Source organism: Podarcis raffonei, chromosome Z (genome assembly GCF_027172205.1).
Source record: "Podarcis raffonei isolate rPodRaf1 chromosome Z, rPodRaf1.pri, whole genome shotgun sequence".
NCBI classification, from domain to species: domain Eukaryota; kingdom Metazoa; phylum Chordata; class Lepidosauria; order Squamata; family Lacertidae; genus Podarcis; species Podarcis raffonei.
This window is the reverse complement of record NC_070621.1, coordinates 40,877,124-40,901,780: the sequence shown is the minus strand read 5'-3', so window position 1 is coordinate 40,901,780 and position 24,657 is coordinate 40,877,124. Positions and strand designations below refer to the sequence as shown.

The window sequence follows — 24,657 nt, the reverse complement described above, 5'->3', positions numbered from 1 at the left end:
GCCTGTTGCCCGAAGCACGGAGAGCCCTCTGGGGGGCTCCCCGTGCTTCCGGTGACAGGCTGCCGCCCCAAGCCTCGCGCGCCCGTCGGGACCTCCCGCCGGGCGCGCAAGCCCTGCAGCCTGTTGCCCGAAGCACGGAGAGCCCTCTGGGGGGCTCCCCGTGCTTCCGGTGACAGGCTGCCGCCCCAAGCCTCGCGCGCCCGTCGGGACCTCCCGCCGGGCGCGCAAGCCCTGCAGCCTGTCGCCCGAAGCACGGAGAGCCCTCCGGAGGGCTCCCCGTGCTTCGGGCGACAGGCTGCCGCCCCAAGCCTCGCGCGCCCGTCGGGACCTCCCGCCGGCGCGCAAGGCTTGCGGACACTTGCCGGGGCTGCAGGCTGCTGCCCGCCAGCCTTGTGAGCCCGCGGGAACTCCCGCCGGGCTTGCAAGGCTTGCGGATAGCTTCCTGAAGCCTGGAGAGCGAGAGGGGTGGGTGCGCACCGATGCCTCTCGCTCTCCAGGCTTCAGCGAAAGCCTGCATTCGCACCATAGGATGCACACACATTTCCCCTTCATTTTTGGAGGGGGAAAAGTGCGTCCTATGGTGCGAAAAATACGGTATACCCTACATTACATTCCTTTATCATTCCTCAAGTCCTGCCTGTGATTTCATTTGACTATAATATTTTCTCAGATAATCCGAAAAGGGTCCTTTCCCAGGTTGACGAGTCCCATCTGCCCCTCACTTCCCTCCTCAGCACGTGCAGAAACCTTCTTGACCATTGGACCCACTATTGGCCTTGTCAGCTCAATTCACCAGAGCCTCTCTTCATATGCAGGGGAAGTGCCTAACTCACTGAGGGTTTGAGACCCATCAGCTGCCCTCACTTGGTTTAATCAGCCAGTCAAAGCCTTTTCCTGTGGTGTGGCCGCTGTCACTGCTGCAGTGTTGTCATGCTGACAGTTTCTAGGGGCCACAGGTGAGCTCTGAGCACAGGGTGGGGGCCAAAGATGGACAAACTACATCAGAAGGAGCACAACATTTCCCCCACCAGAGGTACTCCTCTTCCCCTAATACACCACACACTTCTTAGCAGAATGTCCTCCCAGGAAAACGTGCAAAGGATTGCGGCCTAAAGTAATTTCTAGTGAATCCAGTGGGACTTAACAGATGCATTGGATTGCAGCCTTAACTGAAGTATACCTGAAGGAGCGTCTCCACCCCCATCGTTCTGCCCGGAAGCTGAGGTCCAGCGCAAAGGGCCTTCTGGCGGTTCCCTCATTGCGAGAAGCAAAGCTACAGGGAACCAGGCAGAGGGCCTTCTCGGTAGTGGCACCCGCCCTGTGGAACACCCTCCCATCAGATGTCAAAGCGATAAACAACTACCTGACATACAGAAGACATCTTAAGGCAGCCCTGTTCAGGGAAGTTTTTAATGTGTGATATTTTAGTGTATTTTTTGTTTCTATGGAAGCCGCCCAGAGTGGCTGCGGAAACCCAGCCAGATGGGCGGGGTACAAATAATAAATTATTATTATTATTATTATTATTATTATTATTATTATTATTAACTACGGTGGTACTTCAGGTTACAGACTCCACTAACCCAGAAATAGTACCTTGGGTTAAGAACTTTGCTTCAGGATGAGAACAGAAATCATGTGGCGGCGTGGCAGCAGCGGGAGGCCCCATTAGCTAAAGTGGTGCTTCAGGTTAATAACAATTTCAGGTTAAGAACGGACCTCCAGAACGAATTAAGTTCTTAACCCGAGGTACCACTGTACAACTACATAAACCAAACCAGGGCCACACATGAAATAGAACAAGCTGATTCAGGGATTTTTTTTTATCTTCCTAGAACAGGAATCCACAATGAAAAATTAATTGTATTAAAAAAGTGTTGATTGCCATTATAAAACAAAATAATAAACAACTTTTCCAAAATAGTGTCCTATTGCCCTCTACTGGCAGGCAAAGGGGAGGAACCCAATTGAAAACTTTTGAAGCATAAATATACAGTGGTACCTCGGGTTAAGTACTTAATTCGTTCCGGAGGTCTGTACCTAACCTGAAACTGTTCTTAACCTGAAACACCACTTTAGCTAATGGGGCCTCCCACTGCCGCCGCACCACCAAAGCATGATTTCTGTTCTTAACCTGAAGCAAAGTTCTTAACCTGAAGCACTATTTCTGGGTTAGCAGAGTCTGTAACCTGAAGCGTATGTAACCTCAAGCGTATGTAACCAGAGGTACCACTGTAGATCTAAAGGTAAAAGTAAAAGGACCCCTGACCGTTAGGTTCAGTCGCGGACGACTCTGGGGTTGCAGCGCTCATCTCGCTTTATTGACCAAGGGAGCCGGCGTACAGCTTCCGGGTCATGTGGCCAGCATGACTAAGCCGCTTCTGGCGAACCAGAGCAGCACACGGAAACGCCGTTTACCTTCCCGCCAGAGCGGTGCCTATTTATCTACTTGCACTTTGACGTGCTGCTTTCGAACTGCTAGGTTGGCAGGAGCAGGGACCGAGCAACGGGAGCTCACCCTGTCGCAGGGATTTGAACCACTGACCTTCTGATCGACAAGCCCTAGGCTCTGTGGTTTAGACCACAGCACCACCCGGGTCCCACAGTGCCACCCGCGTCCCACATCGCCATCTATTTAATGCTATAAACAGCATGTGTGCCTTTGGTTTAGCAAATGGGTGAGAGAGGCAGTTGAAAGTGGATATTTAAACGTGTTGGATATTAAATATCTTGGATATTTAAAGGTGTTGTCTTCTTTTAAAATGTGTTTCTCCCTGCCACCACAACAAACCAAAAAGTCAATTGTGACAAAAGAATTTAATAGTAAACAAAGTGTGTGAACAAAATACAAAAAATGAAAATGTGCTCCAGAAAGGCAAGGATTACAAAAACATATATACATTCCATACATTTCAAAAGAGACATTTCTTTCTTTCTTTTTTAAAGAATAAACAATAAAGAATAAAAACCAGGAACAGAAACCAGGAATGTATTGATTTGTGTATCCTTTACATAGAAGAAGAGGATCAGGAATGGCAGGACAGCATTCCAAGACAATAGCCCACCATCACTATACTATTAAAGTAGTATCATACCACTTTAAACCGTCACGGCGTCCCCCAAAGAATCCTGAAAGATGTGGTTTGTTCAGGGCACTGAGAGTTGTTAGGAAACCCTCAGAGAACTACAATTCCTAGCATTCCTTGGGAAGAAGGATTGATTGGGAACTGTAGCACTGTGATGGGAACAGGGGTCAACTCTCAGTACCCATGGCAAAGTTACCAGGATTCTTTGGGGGAAGCCACCGCTGTTTAAAGTGGTATGATACTGCTTTAAATACCTAGTGCAAAAGGAAGACATCATTATGTGTAGAGCAGCCTTTGCCAACCTGGTGCCTTCCAGGTGTTTTGAACTACAAGCCCCATCAGCCTTAGCCAGCATGTGCTAACTGGAGCTGATGGGAGTTGTAGTTCAAAACATCTGAAGGGCACCAGGTTAGCAAAGTCTGGTATCGGAAGTTGATCCCAAGTTAGAATTTCACAGCCAGTTTCTTGGACTGGGGCTCAAAAGGATCATAAGGAACAGGGGAAGACCTGAGCAACTATAAGGCTTCCTGTTTTCCTTGGAAGGGAACAGAAACAACCTATCCACTTCATCCATCGCCAGCGACAAGATGCTTTGGAAAATCTGAGGGGCTGCAGCAGATTCAGATTCCGAGTATGCTCAGCCAGAAAACTCAACTCTGCTTGGTGTTACGTATGCTCTTTACAATGCATAACTGGTTCAGACATCTATGCCAAAGCCTGAAAAAAATATTAAACTAGATTTGTTGTATTTGCAGACAGTTCTGGACAGGCATGCGGACATTCCTGAATGGTTGAATCAAGTGCTATTTTACTGGCAATCATCCATTGCCAAGAGCAGCACTATCCAGTTGTGCCCTTTCCCACAAATAAACACACCTTGAAGTCATGGCTGCTATTCTGCTGCCTGTATAGGTAAAAACTAGGCTGGGCAGCAGTAGATGTTTGGGGGAAATGGAGTTGAAAGGGTTACCATGAATTGCCATTGGGTCTCCACACAAGGGCAGTCAATATGATGACCTCCAGATGATGCTAGGACTACAACTTCCAACATGCTTTACCAATGGTCCCACTTGCCAGGGTGGATTGAGCTGTAGTCCAGCATCTTGAGAGCACCACATTGGGTACCTCTTCCATTGAGCGACAAGTACTTTGGACTGACTCTAAACATCTGGAAAATCGGTACAATCCGTCTCCTTGCACAACCATATCTCCCATACAATAGGAAGTCTGTGTGTGAGAGATGTCTTTGGTTACTATCAAAGCAGGCACTGGTGTTGCACTTGCTGTTAGAAAACTAAGTTCACTATTTGAAGAACAGAACACAGCCACCATCTTTGTAGCCTCACCATCAGCCACTGGCAATCCAGGGCCTGCTTAGGGTTTCTGTCTTTTTGGCAGAAAACAGAAAAGCCAGAAATACCAGCACAATATTTTCCACCCAGTGCAGGAATACTGTATCTCAGGTGGCTTTTTTTTAATGGGAAATGTGTAACCACCTTCAAGGTCCTTCTCAGCAGAGTCTTTGACCTTAACACTGATACTGTAACATATGGCCAAAGATTCCTGGAGCAATTATTGTCTTACAGTGAAAAGCACCCAGTGTATTAATAATTCCAATGGTTACCCTCGTATTAAATGTGTGGTAGAAATCCCCCCCCCAATTCACCAGTGCTTCCCATCATCCCTCCAAACCCTCAATAAATGATCACAGTGAAAACATTGGTATATACTATTAATGCAGCTATTGGCAGTGTAGACAGTTCTTCCGAATGGCTACTGAACAATCTGAGGCATTTCACTCCATGCTTTGGCCTTTTTCCTGGCCAGAGAAAGCCAAGGTGGTTCAGCAGGGCTGCACGATGACATTGGTAGGCTTGGCAACGGCCTCGTTTCCTTTTCCATTTGAGGGGCTTCTTGAGGCTTTGTTCTAACAGATGTTGCTGGGGAGAAAAGGAGGACATTGAGCCTCCAGCTCTATGGGGCTGAAGAGCACACCCCAAGCATCACCCTTTGGAAACAACCACCCAAGTAGGACAGAACTACCACAAAACATGCCGCCCACCCCTCAGCTTGGACAGTTGCCACAGAAGGATTCTATGGTTGACGCCATCAAAAGCTGCTGAGAAGTCAAGGAGAATTAATTCTCCCGTCTCTCTCCTGACAAAAATCAAGATACAGAGCAACCTAAGCATTTTTTGTGTCAAAATTGGGCCTAAACTCCAGTTGAAATGGATCTAGAAAATCAGTTTCCTCTGAGAAAGCAAGGATCTGGTCCTTCACCACCCGCTTAAGAACCTTGCCCAAGAAGGAGAGATTGACAACAGACAGGAAATTGCTCAGATTTTTTGAATCCAGGGAGGGTTTCTTAAGCAGTGGTCTTATCACTGCATCCTTCAAGCAAGCACGAACCACTTCCTCACAAGAAAACATTAATCACCTCCTTGGCCGAGCCAGCTGTCTCCTCCCTGCTAGTTTTTATCAGCCAAGAGGGCCAGGGGTTCAGAGAACAGGCGGTCGCTCTGACCGATCCAAGCACTATGTCTGTGTCCTTGGGCCTTACTGAAACTCATCCAACAGGACAAAGCAGTGCCATGTAACCCCCTTGAGATTAAACTGTGTAACACTGGAGATGAGTTCTCAGCAGATGCAAGTGATTTATTCTTCAAAATGCTTTGTCAACAAGTCACAGTGAGCTCTAATCAGTTTTGCTACCTCCTTTGGGCCAGACTGTAAAAGGTCTCATGCTACCCGGGAAAGTTTTGCTTAATGAGGATGCAATCCCTAGCTAGCAGGATGAGCGGTTACAGATGGTGCAAATTGTAGCCCAACAACTGCTGGGAACCCAAGTTTGAGAAACACTGGCTTAAAACAATAAGCGAGAAGCTGTGGCCCTCCAGAGGTGGCCCATCAGCCCCAGCCAGCATGCCCAATGGTCAAGGATGGTGGGAACTGAATTCCAACAGCACCTGGAGGGCTGCAGGTTCCCCGTCCCTTGGTTAGGGGATGGCTTCCTGATCCTGGAAAGTGTGCAGGAATTATTGTCTTCCTCAATTAAGGGATGGTGCCTGTGGTGCCTGTGTCGCTGTGCTTCAATAAACTGTGGTTAAGGCAGAGTAAGACGGGGAAGAAGAGCTACAGCTCATCTACTTTGTATGCAGAAGGTCCCAGCTTCAATCCCTGGCAATCCTTGGGAGAGACTCTGCCTAAAGTCCTGGATGGCTGCTGCCTATCAGGGTAAGGTAAAGGTAAAGGTACCCCTGCCCGTACGGGCCAGTCGTGTCCAACTCTGGGGTTGCGCGCCCATCCCAGCGCTGTCCGAAGACACTTCCAGGTCACATGGCCAGCATGACAAGCTGCATCTGGCGAGCCAGCGCAGCACACAGAAACGCCGTTTACCTTCCCGCTAGTAAGCGGTCCCTATTTATCTACTTGCACCTGGGGGTGCTTTCGAACTGCTAGGTTGGCAGGCGCTGGGACCGAGCAACGGGAGCGCACCCCGCTGCGGGGATTCGAACCGCTGACCTGACGATCGGCAAGTCCTAGGCGCAGAGGTTTTACCCACAGCGCCACCTGCGTCCCTGCCTATCAGGGTAGACAGCACCAAATTAGATAGATCCATGGCCTGATTAAGTAAAAGGCAGTTTTCTAAATTCACAAAGAGAAGTGAAATTCTGCTGGAAGGATGGAAAACATGTTGAAGGGGAGGTAGTGGATCTGCTTTCCTGGAAGAACTGTCAACGCTGTACCTCCACCTGTGCTCTGCTTGTTTGTATGTAAATAAGTCATATGTCCTGGCTGATCAAAGGTTGTCTAGGCTAACCTCCCACTATGCAGGAATCTTCTTCAAAATGAACCCAAGTCTCAGTGAAGACTGCCCCTGAAGTTTTTCACTGCCCATAGAAGAATTGCATGCATGCATCATCCTGCAATATATCCAAATATAGCTGCTATTTCCATCCAAGCACGGTGCTATATCAAAGTTTAAACATCCCTTCCACATTAGTTGAGATCAATGGGGTAGGTTAAATAACCACTCCTGTTCTTTTTTCCAGTTTTTAATACCTTTTATAGCTGATGGAGCCATCTTCAATGGGACTTTACTCTCAAGTGTACGTACTTGAGGAGCACTGGTCTTCTTCAATATATTCTCACTGGTAAAATTTGTTTGCTATAAGGCAAAAAAAGAAGAATGTAATTCATGCACTGCAGAGCAGATGAAGCTTGAGTGACTTAAGTCCATTGACTTCAATCAGTAACATATGACTAGTGTTGGATTTCACCCAATGGTTTTTCCAGTTTAACAAACAGTGGTTTAGAAAGTTGGGAGTGAGCTTCAGGCCCAGGCACTCCTTTCCCCTTCCTCCCATTGCAATTGCATCCTAATTACTACTGAAATAGGGAACTCTGGTTTAATGTCAGTGTATTAATCAGGACTCTAAGCCACAGTCAAATCCTTGTTTAAGTGCCTAGTAAGCAAACCAACACAAATCCAGAGCATAGCTGTCAACCTTCAGATTTGAAAAATAAGGGATCAGCAGCCTCGAAAATAAGGGATCAGCAGCCTCACCTGGATATCTAACAATCCGGGATAGCAGTGGGAAGCAGCGGGAAACAGCGCTGGAATAAGGGTATTTCCCGCAAAAAAAGGGAAGGTTGACAGCTATGATCTAGAGGGATTCTTCGTACATTGCAGCTTGTATGCCACTTTGCAAGTCACCATCAAAATCCTATCACTAAACTTACATGCAAATTAGAAACTATAAAAATCTAAAACTGAGCAGCATTTGAAAAACACGTACATAAACGTTTTAAGAGCCAGCCTAACTTCATCAAGCCTTAATTACAGGCTCAGTTCCCACTTTTGTCCAATATATCAGACCCTGGAGACGAAAGACATGAAAAGTAACTTTGATTTATACAGACCAGGGTTGAAGCATCAAAGGGGAGTGCAGACTTGGCACTGGCTTCTGGCTTCCTAAACAAAGATTTACCACGGCCGGACTGTTCCATCTGAAAGATGAATGGCTTGGCTGAGCCATGAACAGTTTCTGTGCATAAAGTACTCCCACAACAGTCATAGAAACATAAGAAAGTGACTTATGCTGAGAAAGACTTTTGCTCCGTCCACTGACTAACAGTCGTTTTCTAAGGTTGCAGACCCACAGCCTCTTCTGCTGACTCTCACAGATTCAGAGTCAGCCCCCGACAGGAACCAGGGTAGCATCAGGACATGCGTCAGGACACAGACATCAGGACATACATAATGAACACAATGCCCTGGAACAGGGTTTCCCAAACGTGGGTCTCCTGCTGTTTTGGGACTATAGTTCCCATCACCCCCTGACCACTGGTCCTGCTAGCTAGGGATAATAGGAGCCGCAGTCCAAAAACAAATGGAGACCCAAGTTTAGGAAACCCTGCCCTAGAGACCATTATACTGAGGAGAGGGTGAAGCTCTCAGGAAGTCATACGCTTGACCTCCGCTGGTGTTACTATGGTAACCCAGTGCACCTGGAAGCATTATCTCAGAACATCAAGACATGTGGGATGTGCTCCTCAACTCAAGAGCCCAAGCACTGTGTACAATTAACCAATTGTTCACATGACACCAACACGAAGCACCCTACACACAAACCCAGAGACCATGTCTAAACAAAGCAGGATGTGCTTCCTTCCCTGCAACTGTCACAATATTGAAGTCAAGTTTTGAAGAGTTAGGCTCTTAAAAAAATAAATCCTGATATCCAAATGTATTAGTGAGAGTGGTCATGGCTCAGTGGCAGAGCATAGGCAGTTTAATCCCTGGTAGCCAAAGCTGAAGGGATACTTAAGTAGCAGATGATGGGAACAATGCTGGTTCTAGGTTCTGCAGAGGTGCTTCTTTGGACACCTCTTTGGCTCCTCTCTTGCTCTCTGAGGCACTGCTGCCCATTCCTTGCTCCAGACAACCACCTACTAAGGCCTGTGGATGGTGCAGCCATGTCCCTTCGCTCATCACTGCCCGTATGTTCAGAGACAGAAGGTGAACACAGGCAGTGACAGCAAAGAGGAGCAGGAAGGTAAGTCTGTATGCAGAGTGTGGCAGTGGTCAGGGGCCAGGGCCTTGAAAAGAGCCCAGTAACACCTGCCCTTGGTGCTGGCCCTGGATTGGAAGAATCCTGCTTGAAACCCGAAGAGCCGCTGCCAGTCAGAGTAGGCAATACGGGCTAGATGGACAAACAGTCTGACCTGATGAAGCAGTTTTCTACATAACTATACACACACACACACACACGTACTCAAGGTGCACAATTACTGGAAATTAAAATCGGAAATAAAACTATCAGTCAATCTCCAAGTATACCAACAGAGAGCTTCCTACAAAACTATCCCGCTAAATGATATGAACAAGGGTCAGTATGCACCTACCTTTTCCTGCTGAGAAATGCTGCTGCGCTTCTCCCCTCCTTGTTCAGTTTTGGCAGAGGTTTTATCCTCGCATTTCTGTTCTTTCGCAAGAGGGTGACCCTGGAAGCCTTTCTGCTTTAGTTTTGCCATCAGAATCCATGCTGGTTCAGAGGATGTGCTTTCCAGATGTGAGGCCGGGGTTTGCCCTAGGGATTGGAGAGAAACTGATCAAACTTTCACACTGGCCTCCCTCCTGGTACACCTGACGCATGCAGAGCGCCATGCAGCCTTGGTAAGAAAATCTGTTTGGGGACTGCAATCACACGATCACATACACTTAATCCACACACGGACAGGCACAATCGCAAATATGTAAGATTATTATTATTTATCAATTGTATATATTTCCCTTAATCCAAAGGTCACAGTATAAAAACACAAAATACATAACATAAAAACACAAAATACATGACATAATAAGAAACAAAACAATACCCCTGCTGCCGCCCACCAACACTTTAAAACGCTGTAGATTGTTTAATCAGTGAAAGGCCTGGGTGAAGAGGAAAGTTTTTGCTTGACACCTAAAGATATGTAAAGGTGGCCCCAGGTAAGCCTCTCTGGGGACAGTATTCCATAAATGGGGAGCCACATGTTCCCATGTTGCCGCATTCCAGACCTCTTGTGAAGGAGCTACACAGAGCAGGGCCCCAGATGGTAATGACAGGGTCCGGGTCGGTTCATAGGGAGAGAGGCAGTCCTTGAGGTATTGTGGTCCTGGAACAACCTGGCCACCAGCTGAAGTTTCTGAGCTATCTTCAGAAGCAGCTTCATTGCAGTAATCTAACCAATAGAGCATAGACAACAGTATAGGCTATCCCTATCCAGAAAGGGGTGCAGCTGGGCCACCAACTAAAGCTGATAGAAGGCACTCCAGGCCACTGAGGCCACCTGAGCCTCAAGTGACAGCAATGGATCCAGAAGAACCCTAAAGCTATGTACCTGAACCTTAATGGGTAGGAGTGAACCCCCATTAAGAGCAAGTCTGGGGAACCGCCCACTAACAGTGCCTCCATCTTATCTGGATTGAGCTTCAGTTTGTTGACTATCATCCAATCCATTACAGAGGAAAGACAACAGTCCAGCACATCTACTGCAACACCAGCAGATGTAAAAGAAAACTCCAAAACTCTGGATGACCCCAACTCAACTGTTTCATGCCCTGATGCTGCCCTGAGTACCCAGGTGGGTACAAGCTGGTTGAGACCAACTGCACCCTGCTCACCCAGGTCTCAGTGATACAGACTAGTTCAGCCTCCTCATCCACAGTCAGATTCTGTGGTAAGGGAGGTCTTATTCAGCACTGACTTAGCATTCAACAGCAGCAGTGGCAGACCAGAGGGTGGCTGATATGACAAAGCTACTGCCCATGGAAATAGACGTATATTATTAATCCTTAGTGAGTCTGTTCAAGTCCACACACACACACACACACACACACACAGTTTGTAAAAAAGAAAAGTTCTTCAACACCCTTTTATTGATCCAGACTCTGCAAAGTGCATAATTCCAAGAAGAGGAATTCAAATCATGTCAATGCACAGCTGAACAGCAAACCCTGCATTACAGTTATTCAAAGTCTCAAATGTCAAAATGCATCCTAAAAACTGCAAAAACTGTTCAAGCTATGGTTCAGATGATCTATTTCTAACTGACGTAGTGCTTATGTATCTGATTGATGGATTTTTGGAATGAATGAAAGTAAACTCAAATGTTTTTATTGGTTTATTATGTCCCAACGTTCTGTGAACTTGAAATTGTATATATGCACAAAAATAACAATTTAAAAGTCCACTGTGTTCATAGTGCAGCCAAGCCCACAGAACCTGTATAAAAACGTGGTTTTCTGAATGTATATACAGGGGTGGAATTTTGGCATAAATGCAAACTACACATTAAGAAATAAAAGTAATTATGTACACCAAATACAGACAACTTGTTGAACCACAACTCCCATCGTACATGAGCACTAGCTATGCTGGCTCAGGCCAATGGAAGCTGGATTCCAGCATCATCTGTTGGGCGACATGAAGATGTTTGCAGCATGAAACACATCTGCCATAACATGTAGCACTCTCCTGAGCATCCATGCATTACCAAGCAGCCAACAAGCAGATGCCTCTAAAGCAGCTTGCTTGTATAATAACACAAATACCTGAGAGCTTGCCTATCTGCTGCTTGGCTTCATCTTCGTCAGGTTTGATGGCTTTGATGGGGTGGTTCTCCTTCTGGAAGATGGGTTTTGGAACCGAAGCTTGAGTCCCACCTGTCAGATTTTGGGGAGGCTTCCCAGAACTTGATGGCATCAGATCTTCTTTGATCAAAGTAGAAGAGGTTCCTGGAACCACAGATGTCAGTTGCTTTGCAGGCTCGTGATGCTTCTGCTGGGTTCGGTATTTCAAGAGAGAGGGTGTTCTCCTCAGCTTAACCCCAAATGGGCTCTCACGGTCAAGCATATTTTCTTTTGGCCATTCGTTTGCAGAATTTAAGTTGGCGCCAACAGTCCCATTACCCTTGTCAAGACACTCTGGGCTCCTTACTATATATCCCTCTGTGGCTGCATCCAACTGGGGCACTCCTTCAAACAACTCTGGTCTTATGGGTGAAGAAGGGGTGCTTCCAGGGCAGGAACTATCCATGGAACTCGAACCCCCCGAAAGAGACCTCTGCCAGGCTGATGCAATGGTGAACCTGGCAGGCTTAGCAGAAGTGGACTTTGGGTGGGCCTTGGCAATCTCATCTGGACCTTTGCTTTCTTCCATTTTCACACTTCTTGGTAAGTCTCCAGCCTCGTCATCAGAACAGCTACTTTTAGGAGCAACCTTGGGGGATCCTGCAGAGGACATACCTACCAGAGAAGGGTTGCTCAGGTTTCTAAAGCTGGCATCCTCTTGCCCGCCTCGGCTGCTGTTCAAATCAGAACAATAAGGTTCATTTGGGTGGATAGGTTTCTCACCCACGGCACTGTGATGTGGAAGCTCATCTACTTGGGAATCTGAGATGGCTGGTCCTCCCTGTGGAACAGCTGTTGGCTTTGTGTGGCCTTTGCACAGTTGAATTTCCATATCTGCAGACTGTCCTCCTGTAACTTCTTTGGGTATCTGGTGTTTTTCAAGGGCTGAGTCTACAGCCTTCTCTGCTTCTGTGGGAGCCTCCATAGTGGATGCAGAAAACTGTGGACCATGCAGTGCAGGGTCTTCCTGAAGCGTGACCGAGCTGTCCCTGTCACCAAGTCTATCTTCTGCTTTATAAATATGTATTGCATCACTGCCATCAATGGAGTCTTTTGCTTTTTGATCTACAGGTTGTAGGCATGGTATGTTGTGACACTCTTCTGCTGCATCAGGGTCCTTATCCATGCTATTCCCAGGCAAGGCAGCATCTAAGCATCTAATATCTTCTGTTTCAGTCTGCAAAGGTTCAAATTTCTCAATGATCTCTTTCACGGAGCTCTGTGAGTTCAACGTGACGTTATCAGTTGGTTGCCCAGTTGTTTTCACCCCTTCCTCCTCCATCTCTTCTTCTTTGTGCTTTGTTAGAGAGGACAGTGCATTTGGACAGGACACTGTTACAGAAGCCTGGAGATCTGTTTCCATACGGTTCTGGTTCTCAGATTCTAATCTGCAATTCTCCTCAGCACCAGGGCCAGCATTCCAAGAATAACGCAAAGCATCAGAGGCCCTTGTCATGGATAATGCATCATTAGTTTGACTCCCATTTAAGTTACTGGTATTCTGGATTGATAGGCCTAAGTAAGAAAGGAGGAGAGAAGAAGATGGTTAAAGAACACAAGAAGCAGAGTCAGATCATTGGTCCATGTCATGGGCTGGCTGGATGCAGAGGAATGGTGGGAGGTACCAGCTGCTTTTGGCTCTGCAGGGTTTCACACAGAAGTCTTTCCCATCCCAATCTGGAGATGCTGGTAACTGAACCTGGGACCTTTTGCATTGCAAACAATGTGTTCTTCCATAGGTCTCTGATCTGCAGAACCAATACAAACCTCAACGCTCTTCCCCACACTCTCCCACATGTGCTGGCACATGCATGATCACACTCTTGCACGCACGCACGCACGCACACGCATGCAAACACACACACACACACACACACACACGGAGGCCATTACCTGCCAAGCCCTCCTTTTTTCTACCATCTTCTTCAAGAAATTTTTCATGGTCTGGTTTTCCTTCTCTGGGTTTGAGAAGGCCTTGCTGTTTTGCCACCTCTTTTACCTATTGTGAAAGAGAAAGACAGTTCAGACAATTTGCAGAGGGCACAGATTCCATTTTTTTAAACTGAACATAAACAAAAAGGGCTTTCAACCAACAAAAAGGGGGTTGGGGGTTGATCAGCTGCCTGCCTTTTTAAGGCAGCCAACCAATTTCACAATGTAATATTGAAAGGCGCTGTCGGGAACTTAGAATGGAAAGGGGGAAAAGATTCCTTTGTTTTGCATCAAACTCTTATTCTTCAAGAGCTTCTGTACAAGATCCAAAGAGAACAGTGTTGATGGAACCATAGGTAAAGGAAACTCATTTGTTTTAACACACCCCTTGACCTCAAGGCAGCATACGACAATAGACCAATAAAATGTGACGAAGTAGAATGGATAAAGTAGCATGAATCTAACACCTACCCTTCCCAAAGCCTGGCAGACTACAAAAATTACAGACTACAAAAAACCATAAGGAAGAATCTCTTCCAAAAGAACCAGGAAGGAATTGGATCATCCCTCATATCTTTCTTTTTTTTAAAAAAAATCTACCAACCTACAAGAAGAAAACTAGCCCATCCCATTCCTTGTGAGGCTAGTTTTCTTCTTGCAATTAATAAAAAAGGCAACAATTCAAAATGCAATGCTCCCCATCTGTAACCCAAAGTAGTACAGTCCTTGCTGTCAGCTCAGAATTCTGATGCTGCAAGCATTGACGAGATCTGGGCAAGAACATTCTTGGAGCAGAGTCCTGTGTGAATATCGTAACAAACAGGAAGGCTCATAAGAGAGAATTTCTTCCAACCTCCAGAAGGCACTTACTGAAATAGCTTGGGTTTTGTGAGTGAAGGCTTTCTGCTTTCGCGGGTTTATTGCAATCTTGTGCTTGGCTGCTGATGTGTCGAGGCAGCCCAGCGGAGTGGGTGGACGGCTGAAATCAACAGGAAGCAAGTGGCAGTATGGCAAGGTAGGACTCCCAACAACTGCAGAGGGTTGTGGGCTAAGGGGTCTGGAGGCAGATTCTGAGGTGACCTGAAAAATGCAGACAAGTTTAATAGGTTTCAGGCCTCCCCTATACATGTGATTATTGCGCTAAAAACAACAACAACAATTTGGGTTCAGAAGCTAAAATACTCAGATGTAAGCACGTAACAAACATTATAAGTAGGTAAGATTCTACCTTTAGACCTGGGAAAATTACTGCACTGAAGTAGGCTGTTGTCCAATCAAGTGAGTGTAATATTGTTGATAGAGATTGCTGGACTACACACTTTGAAAGTTAAGGATTCCAATCCCCACAAAACTCACAGGCTGAACTTAGGTCAGACATTGGCCTGGTGTGCACAAGGTAGGTCCCATCTGTGCTATACTCTACATTTAAATCAACACCACACAATTTTAAACAGCTGTGGCTCCGCCCCCCCCCCCGAATCCTAGGAACTGTAAGTTTGTTCAGGGTGCTGAGAATTATAGCAGATCCCTATTCCCCTCAAAGAGCTACAGTTCCCAGAGTTCCATTTAAAAGACCTATTTCATAATGCTACTAAAAGAAGAAGAAAAAGCAAAGTCAGCACAGACATGGCAATCACCCAGCACAAGCCTTATACATAAAACAACCAATTAAACCAAAGGACCATTTATTTCTACAGCTCAGTTTACAATTAGCCACACACACTCCCTGAAGGCAGAAGTAAAAGAAAAAGAAAAAAAGACAGGTCTTTCAGACCCATGTGAAGCTATGGAGGAATGGGGGTCTGTCTGGTTCTGTGTGGGATTGAATTCTGCCACTGCAGGAAAAGTACAAAAGGCTGCCACTTCAGCAGCAGCTGGAAAAATGGCTATTTACCTGGTCATCTTCACTGTCTGTGCCACCTAAACTCAAAGAGTTATAGCGCTGGGCAGGGATTGAGGACTGCAGGATAAAACAAGGGAAAGGGATAAGTCAGGGAAGCATGGTGCTGGCATAACGTTCTCCAGGATGGCCCATAAAAAGGACAGTTATGAGAAAACACAAAGGGGGTGGGGGAAATCGGGGGTGGAGGGAGGAATGTCAACACAGCACCCATCTCTCATGCATTTATGACAATATTGCCGGCAACTATCGTTGCACTGCCAAAATAGTTGCCACTAGGACAGATGAGGTTGTACTTGTTGCTATTACAGTGGTACCTCAGGTTAAGAACTTAATTCGTTTCGGAGGTCTGTTCTTAACCTGAAACTGTTCTTAACCTGAAGCACCACTTTAGCTAATGGGGCCTCCCGCTGCTGCCGCCGCACGATTTCTGTTCTCATCCTGAAGCAAAGTTCTTAACCCAAGGTACTATTTCTGGGTTAGCGGAGTCTGTAACCTGAAGTGTCTGTAACCCGAGGTACCACTGTATATCCCACCTTTTCTCCAAGGAGCTCAAGGTGACATACACCCAGTGCTTTTTCCCCCTAAAAAAAATGTTTAGGGGTACCCTCATTTTCCTACTCATATTGAAATACTGCCCCACAATGAAGCCAAACTTAGATTCACAAAATGTTTAGGGGTATGTGTACCCCTGCATCCCCCCAGGAAAAAACCACTGCATATACCCTTCTCCCGCTTTCCATTTTATCCTCAACAGTAACCCTGTAAGGTAGGCTAGGCTGAAGGACAGTGGGCAGCACCCAGGGAACTTCATAGCTGAGTGGGGTGTTGAACCCCTCCAGTGCTCTTCAGGAAAGGGCCTGCGCAGAGCAAGGACAAAGTTGTTACGTTTCAGTGCAAAGTTATGTTTGGTTTCTAAGTCCTGGCAAGTGTTTTCAATAAACTGCTGCTTCCAAAGCTTTGGGGTGCACTGGAAAGCTTTAGCCAAGTCTCCTTAAAGTTCTTAATCATGATAGCTAGCTATGGCCTCCAGCAGCAGAGGCAGCGGACCTCTGTTGCTATGCAACAACAACAGCGGGAGAGGACCCTTGCCCCCGTGCCCTGCTTCTGGCCATCCCAGAGGCATCTAGCTTGCCACTGTGTAAAAGAGGATGCAAGACTAGACAGTCATTTGGTCTGGTTCAGCAGGGCTCTCCTGAGAGTTTTCTCTGTTTTGGCTTCATGAAACATCTCCAAATCAGATTCGTATAAAAATGAAAGTAAAGAGGAACAGGGGCCTTAAAACCACAAGCTGCAAGCTGCAATTTCTATGGGTGGTTTTCCATGGGAACAGTTCCCTGTGAAGAGGGATTGACCGTGAAACCACTCTGAGCATTGTGGCTCTGTCAAGGAAATAAGGTCTCCTGGCAACACTCAAGCACCCTCTAGAAACTACGAATCCCAGGATTCTCTGTAGGAACTGTTTAAAATGGTATGATACTGCTTTAAATGGATAGTGCAGATAAGGTCTAACTTCAGGTCATTAATTTCAGTGATTCTACTCCAAATAGGACTTCGTTGAATATAACCCTATGTTTCTTCCACGCTTCAAGAACACTTGCTATGCATTTCAGTGCCACCACTTTGTAAAATACGAAGGGCTCCAGCAGACCAATGTCTTTCTCCCCACCAGTGTCAGAAACTGAAATATGAAAGCTAGGAGCTAAATGGCACCTTAAACTTAAGTTATGGGCACAACAATGGAATGTTTAAGCATACTTTTTTATAACAAGAATACAAAGCTGAAAATGAATGAACTGCAGCTGAAATATTATGTTCATTTTTCACATGGTCTAGTCCTTCCCCTGCCCACCCCTCTAATATTCTTAAGAGCGTCTCTTCTCCAGCCTTCAGAGAGTAACCGGAAGTGGGGAGGCAGAAAAAGGTCCTCCTTTCCTTCCACTCTGCAGTTTTAATCTGAAATCTTAGGCGCAGTACTACACCCAGAGCTCAGAAACTGCTCGCGTTAATGAAATTCCCTGTCGCAAAATGCGCCAAGAACAATGGGAGTTTCAAACCCTGCTCCCCTCCCTTATTCATATACATGTATATGTGCACCAGTAGCAGTTTAGTCATGCTGGCCACATGACCCAGAAAGCTGTCTGTGGACAAATGCCAGCTCTCTCAGCCTGAAAAGCAAGATGAGCACTGGACTTAACTGTCCAGAGGTCCTTTACTTTTACCCTTTAAAACACACACACACACACACACACACACACACACTTTTCTTTTCTCTTTTCTTTTCTTTTCTTGATTTGAGGACTGGATTAAAAAGGGGTGGGGAGGGAAACCACCATGACCATAAAGATTTGGAGAACTATCAGGATTTGTCCAAATTAATATTAAATAAAGCTGGAATGGAGGAAAAGGAAATGAAACGTGTAGTGAAACATTTGCTGTTGCCTGCCAAATGGCAGAGGCACCACACCTCATGATATAATAGACCTATTCGGGCATTATCCTTCACATGATTAAACAGTGGTGCCATGGTTAAAACACTGCAGACCAAGGTTTAAATCCCCACCCAACCATAAAGCTCATGGCGTGCTCTTGGGCCAGTTATTCTCTGTTAGCATAAGCTACTTCACAGGGCTGTTGTGAGGATAAAGCAGGGATGAAAGGGGAGGGAGAACAATGTACTATGCCTTGAGCTACTTGGAGGAAAGTGGTAATATAAATGCAATAGTACAATTTAAAATGTGTGAAGGAGAGAGCAGGGCTGTGAGTGTGGCACTGTATGTCCTCATCCCCTCTTGGAAGCAGCCTGCCCTAATGCATGAAAGCTGATCATTCCCAGTGACTGGAACACACACACACACACACACACACACACACACACACCCCACGCAGGAGACTACATGTATAGAGAAGGACATTCTGCCTCACATTCTGCAATGCCTGGATAGCCAGGACAGGGGCCAGCAGCCAGTGGCGTAGCGTGGGTTGTCAGCACCCGGGGCAAGGCAAGTAATTTGCGCCCCCTAACCCGTGGATTTTAGCACTCGAGTGCGAGCGCGCCCCCCCCCAGATATTGCGGCCGCCCCCCCCTGCACCCCCCACGCTACGCCACTGGGGCTGGGGGTGAGCGAAGGAGCCATGGACCCCCCCCAAGGCTCAGCAGGAATTTATTAAATTTATTATTTGCGGAGCCCCCGCGGGCCGAGGCAGCCGAAGCCCCCTCCCCTCGGGTGCCTCCCCGCCCCCTCCTCTCCTTGGGCTGGAGCCAGCGGCGCCCCCTTCCGCCGGGAGACCCTCGCCCGCCCGCCGGCTTCCTCTCGGAGGGTTTTGGGGAGCGCAGGGCGCGGCGAGGCCCCTCGGAGCTCTCCTCCCTCCCAGTCGGCAGAAGCAGCCGCCGCCTGTGGCTGGGCCGAGGGGATGGCGGCGGCGTCAGGATGTGGAGGCTGCCCGTGCCCGGCCAGGCGTCGGCACTGCTGCAGCGGCTGCTCCTCCTGTGAGCAGTGAGTGGAGCGCAGCCGCAGCGGTGGCGGGGGGCGGGCGCGCGCTAGGGCGCAAGGCTGGTGGTGGCGGCGGGGAGCCCGGCGGAGGAAGGAACTTGTCCCTTCCCTCTGGACTCGCGCCCCCCCCCAGATGTTGCGCCCGGTGCGGCCGGCACCCCTGGCACCCCCCACGCTACGCCACTGCCAGCAGCATACCCCACTCCCTCTCCCCACACCTCAAGATCATTAATAGTGTGAGGGAAAAGTGCCCCCAAAGTGCTATTCTCTATTATCCCTTGTGTTCAAAAGGGCACAGCACATACTGTATTTTTTGCTCTATAAGACTCACTTTTTCCCTCCTAAAAAGTAAGGGCAAATGTGTGTGCGTCTTATGGAGTGAATGCAGGCTGCGCAGCTATCCCAGAAGCCAGAACAGCAAGAGGGATGGCTGCTTTCACTGCGCAGCAATCCCTCTTGCTCTTCCGGCTTCTGAGATTCAGAATATTTTTTTTCTTATATTCCTCCTCCAAAAACTAGGTGCGTCTTGTGGTCTGGTGCGTCTTATAGAGCGCAAAATACGGTACCTTGTTTGCAGAACAAATCAGAACATCATGGAGGGAGGAAATTCCCTTAGGACTTCTGGGTAAGCCATCGTCTTCCGAAATGCCACCCACCTCTTCCATTCTCTTGCTGGGGATAACAAGCGGTGGTGATCGAAACACGAGGTTCGGCTGTAACTGAAGCTGTTTGGGTGGAAGGAAAGGAAGGAATAAAAGTACACAGGAGTCGTCAAACATTTTTTTTAACTAGGAGGTGCAGCCCTCTTGGCAAGTACAATGCTGCTAAGGTTGCTTCGGTTTCCATTCTACCCTTACATTGCAACCTGGGCCAGCCCAAGAGAGTTTGCTACCTGAAGCCTAGGACAGGATGGTACTCTTAATTTCCACAGCTCTATATGCATTCAAAACCAGCTGTCCTGAGAGTTTAATTGCTCTTCAGCACTGGCAATGATAGCATCCTCCTCCACTGTACCTGAGGACAGCAGGCTAGCTTTGTGGGCAACAGGATGGGACAGACCTTGGAGGACACAAACGTAATAATATTCCTATTGGATCAAGTAAAGGTAAAGGTAAAGGTACCCCTGCCCGTACGGGCCAGTCTTGACAGACTCTGGGGTTGTGCGCCCATCTCACTTAAGAGGCCGGGGGCCAGCGCTGTCCGGAGACACTTCCGGGTCACGTGGCCAGCGTGACAAAGCTGCATCTGGCGAGCCAGCGCAGCACACGGAAACGCCGTTTACCTTCCCGCCAATTGGATCAAGTACATCCTGGCAAATTCAGGTTGCACCACTGAGGTCGACTTGGAGCTCGTACATGTCAAATCCACTTCCACACAAGGCTGGACTTTTTACAATAAGGAAACTACTGGGGAAATGCAATGGGAAGTGTGGGATAACAGTTGCTCAGTACAACATCATCTAACCTCCCAGCAAACAAATCTCAATAAACAGGTCACCTGGAAGTGACCAAACTTCAGAATGTGATGCTGACTGCAAAAACCAATAACTTCAGTTTTTATCGGATATGGAGGGCAAGAAACGAGTTCCTTATGGTTACAATTGTATTGGGCATAGCTTGTAATAATAATAATAACATGCACATTTCATGGAACATGGAGACAGGGGAGAAACGTTCCAAAAGTTGATCTCCAGCACTTCAAAGAACTCCTGGTGGGTAACTGAGTCCTGCTGTGTGGTCTCTCTAAAGCAGTGTCAATTGGCCTGAGCTCTGAAATCTGTGGCATTTGTATCAACCCAATGAAAAATGTGCTCATTCAGAGAACACATACACGAAAAAGGAAGGGGCAGAAATGAGCCCACGGCGGCTGTACAATATCTTCATTCAGACAAATGTCTTGATGCACATCCTCATGTGGAATTTGCATATATCCACAGCCACTCAAAGAATGAGTTCTGACTTGGAAAAGGAAGTCGCTTTTGCTATGCTGAAAGGCTTTAATTTGCCATGCTCCCATCCTAAAACATGACGACTGTGTCTCTTATTAATAATGGCACAGGCTTGGCAGCAAGCATGGGCCCAGAAGTCATTTTCCCAAGATACATGATAAAGGAAAAAGATGGAAGACTGAAGGGTGGTGGGGAGGTGTCCCAACAGCTGTCACTCCCCTCCCACCAAGCTTTAAAAGACAAGACTGAGTGAGCTCACTTGAGAGATTCTCTCGCCACCATGCATTGAAACACATGCTCCTCCTTGGTGAGTTCATATGATCCCACTTACAGTGGCAGCATCTGGTTCTCAGTGACAGAACTGTGCTGGAAGGAAAGGGGGATCCTGGAGAGTCCTCAACTGAACCAAGAAACCACAGCCCTCCGGAGAGGTGAAGGTCCTCTTACCTGCAAAGCTTTCACCTTCCCTGGAAAGGTTTCTGGAGAGGACACTGTGAAAACACTGTCGTGCGATAAGGCTTTGTTTCCCATGTTCCCTTTGGATCTGAAATGGGAAAAAGGGGCAGTTCATACTTTTTTTTAAACTATATTTTAACGCTTTTTAAAAAATGTTTCTTTAAGTCACAGGCGGGGAAGCTATGACTCTCCAGATGATGCTGAACTCCAACTCCCAGCATCCTTAGCCACTGTCTTTGCTGGAAGGTGCCGATGGGAATTGGAGTCTGGATGGCTTCCATCTCTGCCTTACATTCTCCACATGCACATGCTAATTTTTACAACAGTCCTGTAAGGTAGGGCTGTCTTTCCTACATAGCATGCATAGGGCACCAAGGCTAAAAATTAGCAGCTAAAAAAGGCGCTCAAAGTATTCAAAGCTAAGCCGAGAAAGAGGCTTCCTGGGTCTTAGAGAGTAACTCCAGCTTTCCTAAGCTGGAGCCCCCGATATTGCTGAACTACATCTCCCATCATGCCTGACTATTGCTCCTACTTGTTGGGGCTGATGGGATTTGGTGTCCAACAGCATCTAGGGGGCACCTGGTTGGGTGGGTCTGCCACCAAAAGTACTTTATTTATTATAACTCTTATTTTATATATACTTAAGAAAACTTACTTGCTGTGCTTCTACAAGTAGCAGCCAAGGTGGCTTAACCATAAAAACCATAGTAACATAGAAAGCAGGGCAGGACCCTTAGTTTAGTGCCTATAGAAGAGCCAGATAAATAATCAGAGGCCGTGAAAGTCCTTTGTAGGGGACCCTGGAGAACAGCCATTGCTGGGCTAGAAAGACTAGTGGTTTGACTCCATGGCAGTGGTTTCTGGTGCCCATTGGTAGGGTTGGGGCAGAAAGCAGGAAGCCCAACAGTAGGTGAAGCAAGACCCAAGGACAGGCACAGCCAACTCTTCCTGGTTTTGTTCTCATCCTCCTCCCTGTTGAATTCTGCAAGGGCACCATTGAGACTAAGGAGGAGGCGGAAGCTGACACACAGTGCCATCTACTGTCTTGCTTGTTAGTAAGAAGGCAGGAAGGTGGGGGTCAGAGTGAGGTTGGTGGAGCAGTGCACCATTCATCCTAATGGAGTAGTTTCCACTGCTCAGAGGAGCAGGCCTCCTTGGAATGTGGTGGACTCTCCTTTGCTAGAGGTTTTTAAGAGCAGAGGCTAGAGAAGCAAATAAGCATGTAAGAAGATCTCTGTTGAGTCAGAGCTTTCTTGTCCAGCATTCTGCTCTCACACTGGCCTGCCAGACTGTCCTGCATTGGCAAGGCGGTCAGACTAGAGGACCTTTGGTGGCCCATTCCAACTCTGTGTTTCCTGTGTTCACTACTGCATACAACAATACACAATACAAAGCAGCCTTGGGGACTTTGTTCTTCGTGGAAATGTGGCCTAAAATAATACCTTGTATTAGTCAATAATACTGTGCACATCTACGCTCTGTATTTTGGACTGCTGCAAGTTCAAGATTTGGCTATAGAGATCCTTTTTTATTAGTTGCAGAGTGTTGCCACTGTCTGCATATTGGAGGTGGAGGGATAAGGTCATGTTCCTCCCACAATCGTGGTATGAAATAGCTGCTCAGGCCATGATAATATTTCAGGTACCATATGATAACAATAAAATATTGACGAACCCACCTGCAGCACCCATGCTAATTGGTGCTGTCTGGGTGGATTTTAGACAACAGACGGTCAAATCCCATCTCTCAGCGCCTCTGTGAGCTAAAACAGTCCAGAGGGTGTGTTTTTTACTGCACTAGCTGTTTTGAGGCACGCTGCAAATGGAAAAGAGGAAATTCCTGGCATTCCAGCTGCAGCGCTGGGATTTGTTTGTGCACCAGCATGAATGAAATGTGTAGCTTGCTGTGGGACAATTCTTGCTTTTAACCTGTTGCTACAAGACAATTGCACTACCTTACCCAGGCTCTATTGGCAAATGGAGTATGCAGGAATCAAGGTTTCGGATGCTGACATCACTACTGGATTGACTTGGCTTTAATTTTATTTCTCCCAGGGAGGACGGCTGCTCCTTGTTTTTCTTCTTCTTGGAGAAAAAGTTCTTAAAAGTCTGAAACCTTGATCTCTTCTTCTCTGCACAAAGAAAATTTTAAAAGTGTCACGTCAAAGCAGTTGGCATGAAGGGGGGAAACCTCTCTGGCGTTATAATGACTGTGAGAAAATGGAAGACAACAGTATGTCCAACTAATGGCTGCCTGCTGTGTTGTATTCTATTAAAGGTAAAGGTAAAGGGACCCCTGACCATTAGGTCCAGTCGTGACCAACTCTGGGGTTGCGGCGCTCATCTTGTTTTATTGGCTGAGGGAGCCAGTGTACAGCTTCCCGGTCATGTGGCCAGCATGACTAAGCCGCTTCTGATTAACCAGAGCAGCGCACGGAAACGCCGTTTACCTTCCCGCCGGAGCGGTACCTATTTATCTACTTGCACTTTGATGTGCTTTCGAACTGCTAGGTTGGCAGGAGCTGGGACCAAGCAATGGGAGCTCACCGCATCGCAGGGATTCAAACCGCCGATCTTCTGATCGGCAAGTCCTAGGCTCTGTGGTTTAACCCACAGCGCCACCCGCGTCCATTCTTATTATACTGCATTGGTTTAAAATATTGTTTGTTTATAAATGGCACTTTTGTAAGAAATATAGCAAGGCAGCGTACAGCTTAAAGACCCAACACTGTAATACCCACAGCAATTAAAACAGGTGTTGGGAAACTTTGGCACTCCAGATGTAGCTGAGCTACAGTACCACTTCTCTGGCCACTAGCAATGTTTGGTGGTGCTGATGAGAGCTGTAGTTTATTCACTTTGATTTTATTTGTTTGATTGCTGTTAGCAGCCCTGGAGGAAATAATAATAAAGTGATGGAAAAGCCATTTATGGCCTCTACTCCAGCTGAAGATTTCAAGAACAATACACAAGATTATGCTAAAATATCACATATTAACAATGCACGAAACTAGTTCAGCTGCTTCCTTAATTAGCAGTGGTGGTTTTTTGAAGGCTCGTGGCCTGCTAGATAGCAAAAGTTTCTATTTTTTTCAATCGGCAGCAAATATGGATCTGTCTGATTTTGGAGGAAACTTATGCTCCTTCACATGCCTGGAAAAC

At 47.0% G+C, this 24,657-nt stretch overlaps 1 protein-coding gene across 4 annotated transcripts in view; it reads right to left on the bottom strand.

Annotated features, from left to right (window-relative positions):
- Window positions 1-2,798: 2,798 nt before the first annotated feature.
- KIAA1210 (KIAA1210 ortholog) overlaps window positions 2,799-24,657 on the bottom strand; it is a 56,623-nt gene continuing 34,764 nt past the window's right edge. For 2 of the 4 annotated variants that reach the window (XM_053373801.1, XM_053373800.1), the window contains exons 4-14: window positions 23,456-23,627; window positions 21,488-21,584; window positions 19,659-19,817; window positions 15,593-15,658; window positions 14,569-14,778; window positions 13,660-13,765; window positions 11,689-13,281; window positions 9,495-9,679; window positions 8,010-8,096; window positions 7,149-7,254; window positions 2,799-5,026 (exon numbers count right to left, since the gene is read on the bottom strand). In XM_053373801.1, the coding sequence (XP_053229776.1) occupies window positions 4,860-5,026; window positions 7,149-7,254; window positions 8,010-8,096; window positions 9,495-9,679; window positions 11,689-13,281; window positions 13,660-13,765; window positions 14,569-14,778; window positions 15,593-15,658; window positions 19,659-19,817; window positions 21,488-21,584; window positions 23,456-23,627 (2,948 nt within the window). In that variant the 3' untranslated portion in view covers window positions 2,799-4,859. The remainder of the gene's footprint in view (window positions 5,027-7,148; window positions 7,255-8,009; window positions 8,097-9,494; window positions 9,680-11,688; window positions 13,282-13,659; window positions 13,766-14,568; window positions 14,779-15,592; window positions 15,659-19,658; window positions 19,818-21,487; window positions 21,585-23,455; window positions 23,628-24,657) is intronic. The other 2 variants (XM_053373802.1, XM_053373803.1) reach the window with 2 other exon arrangements.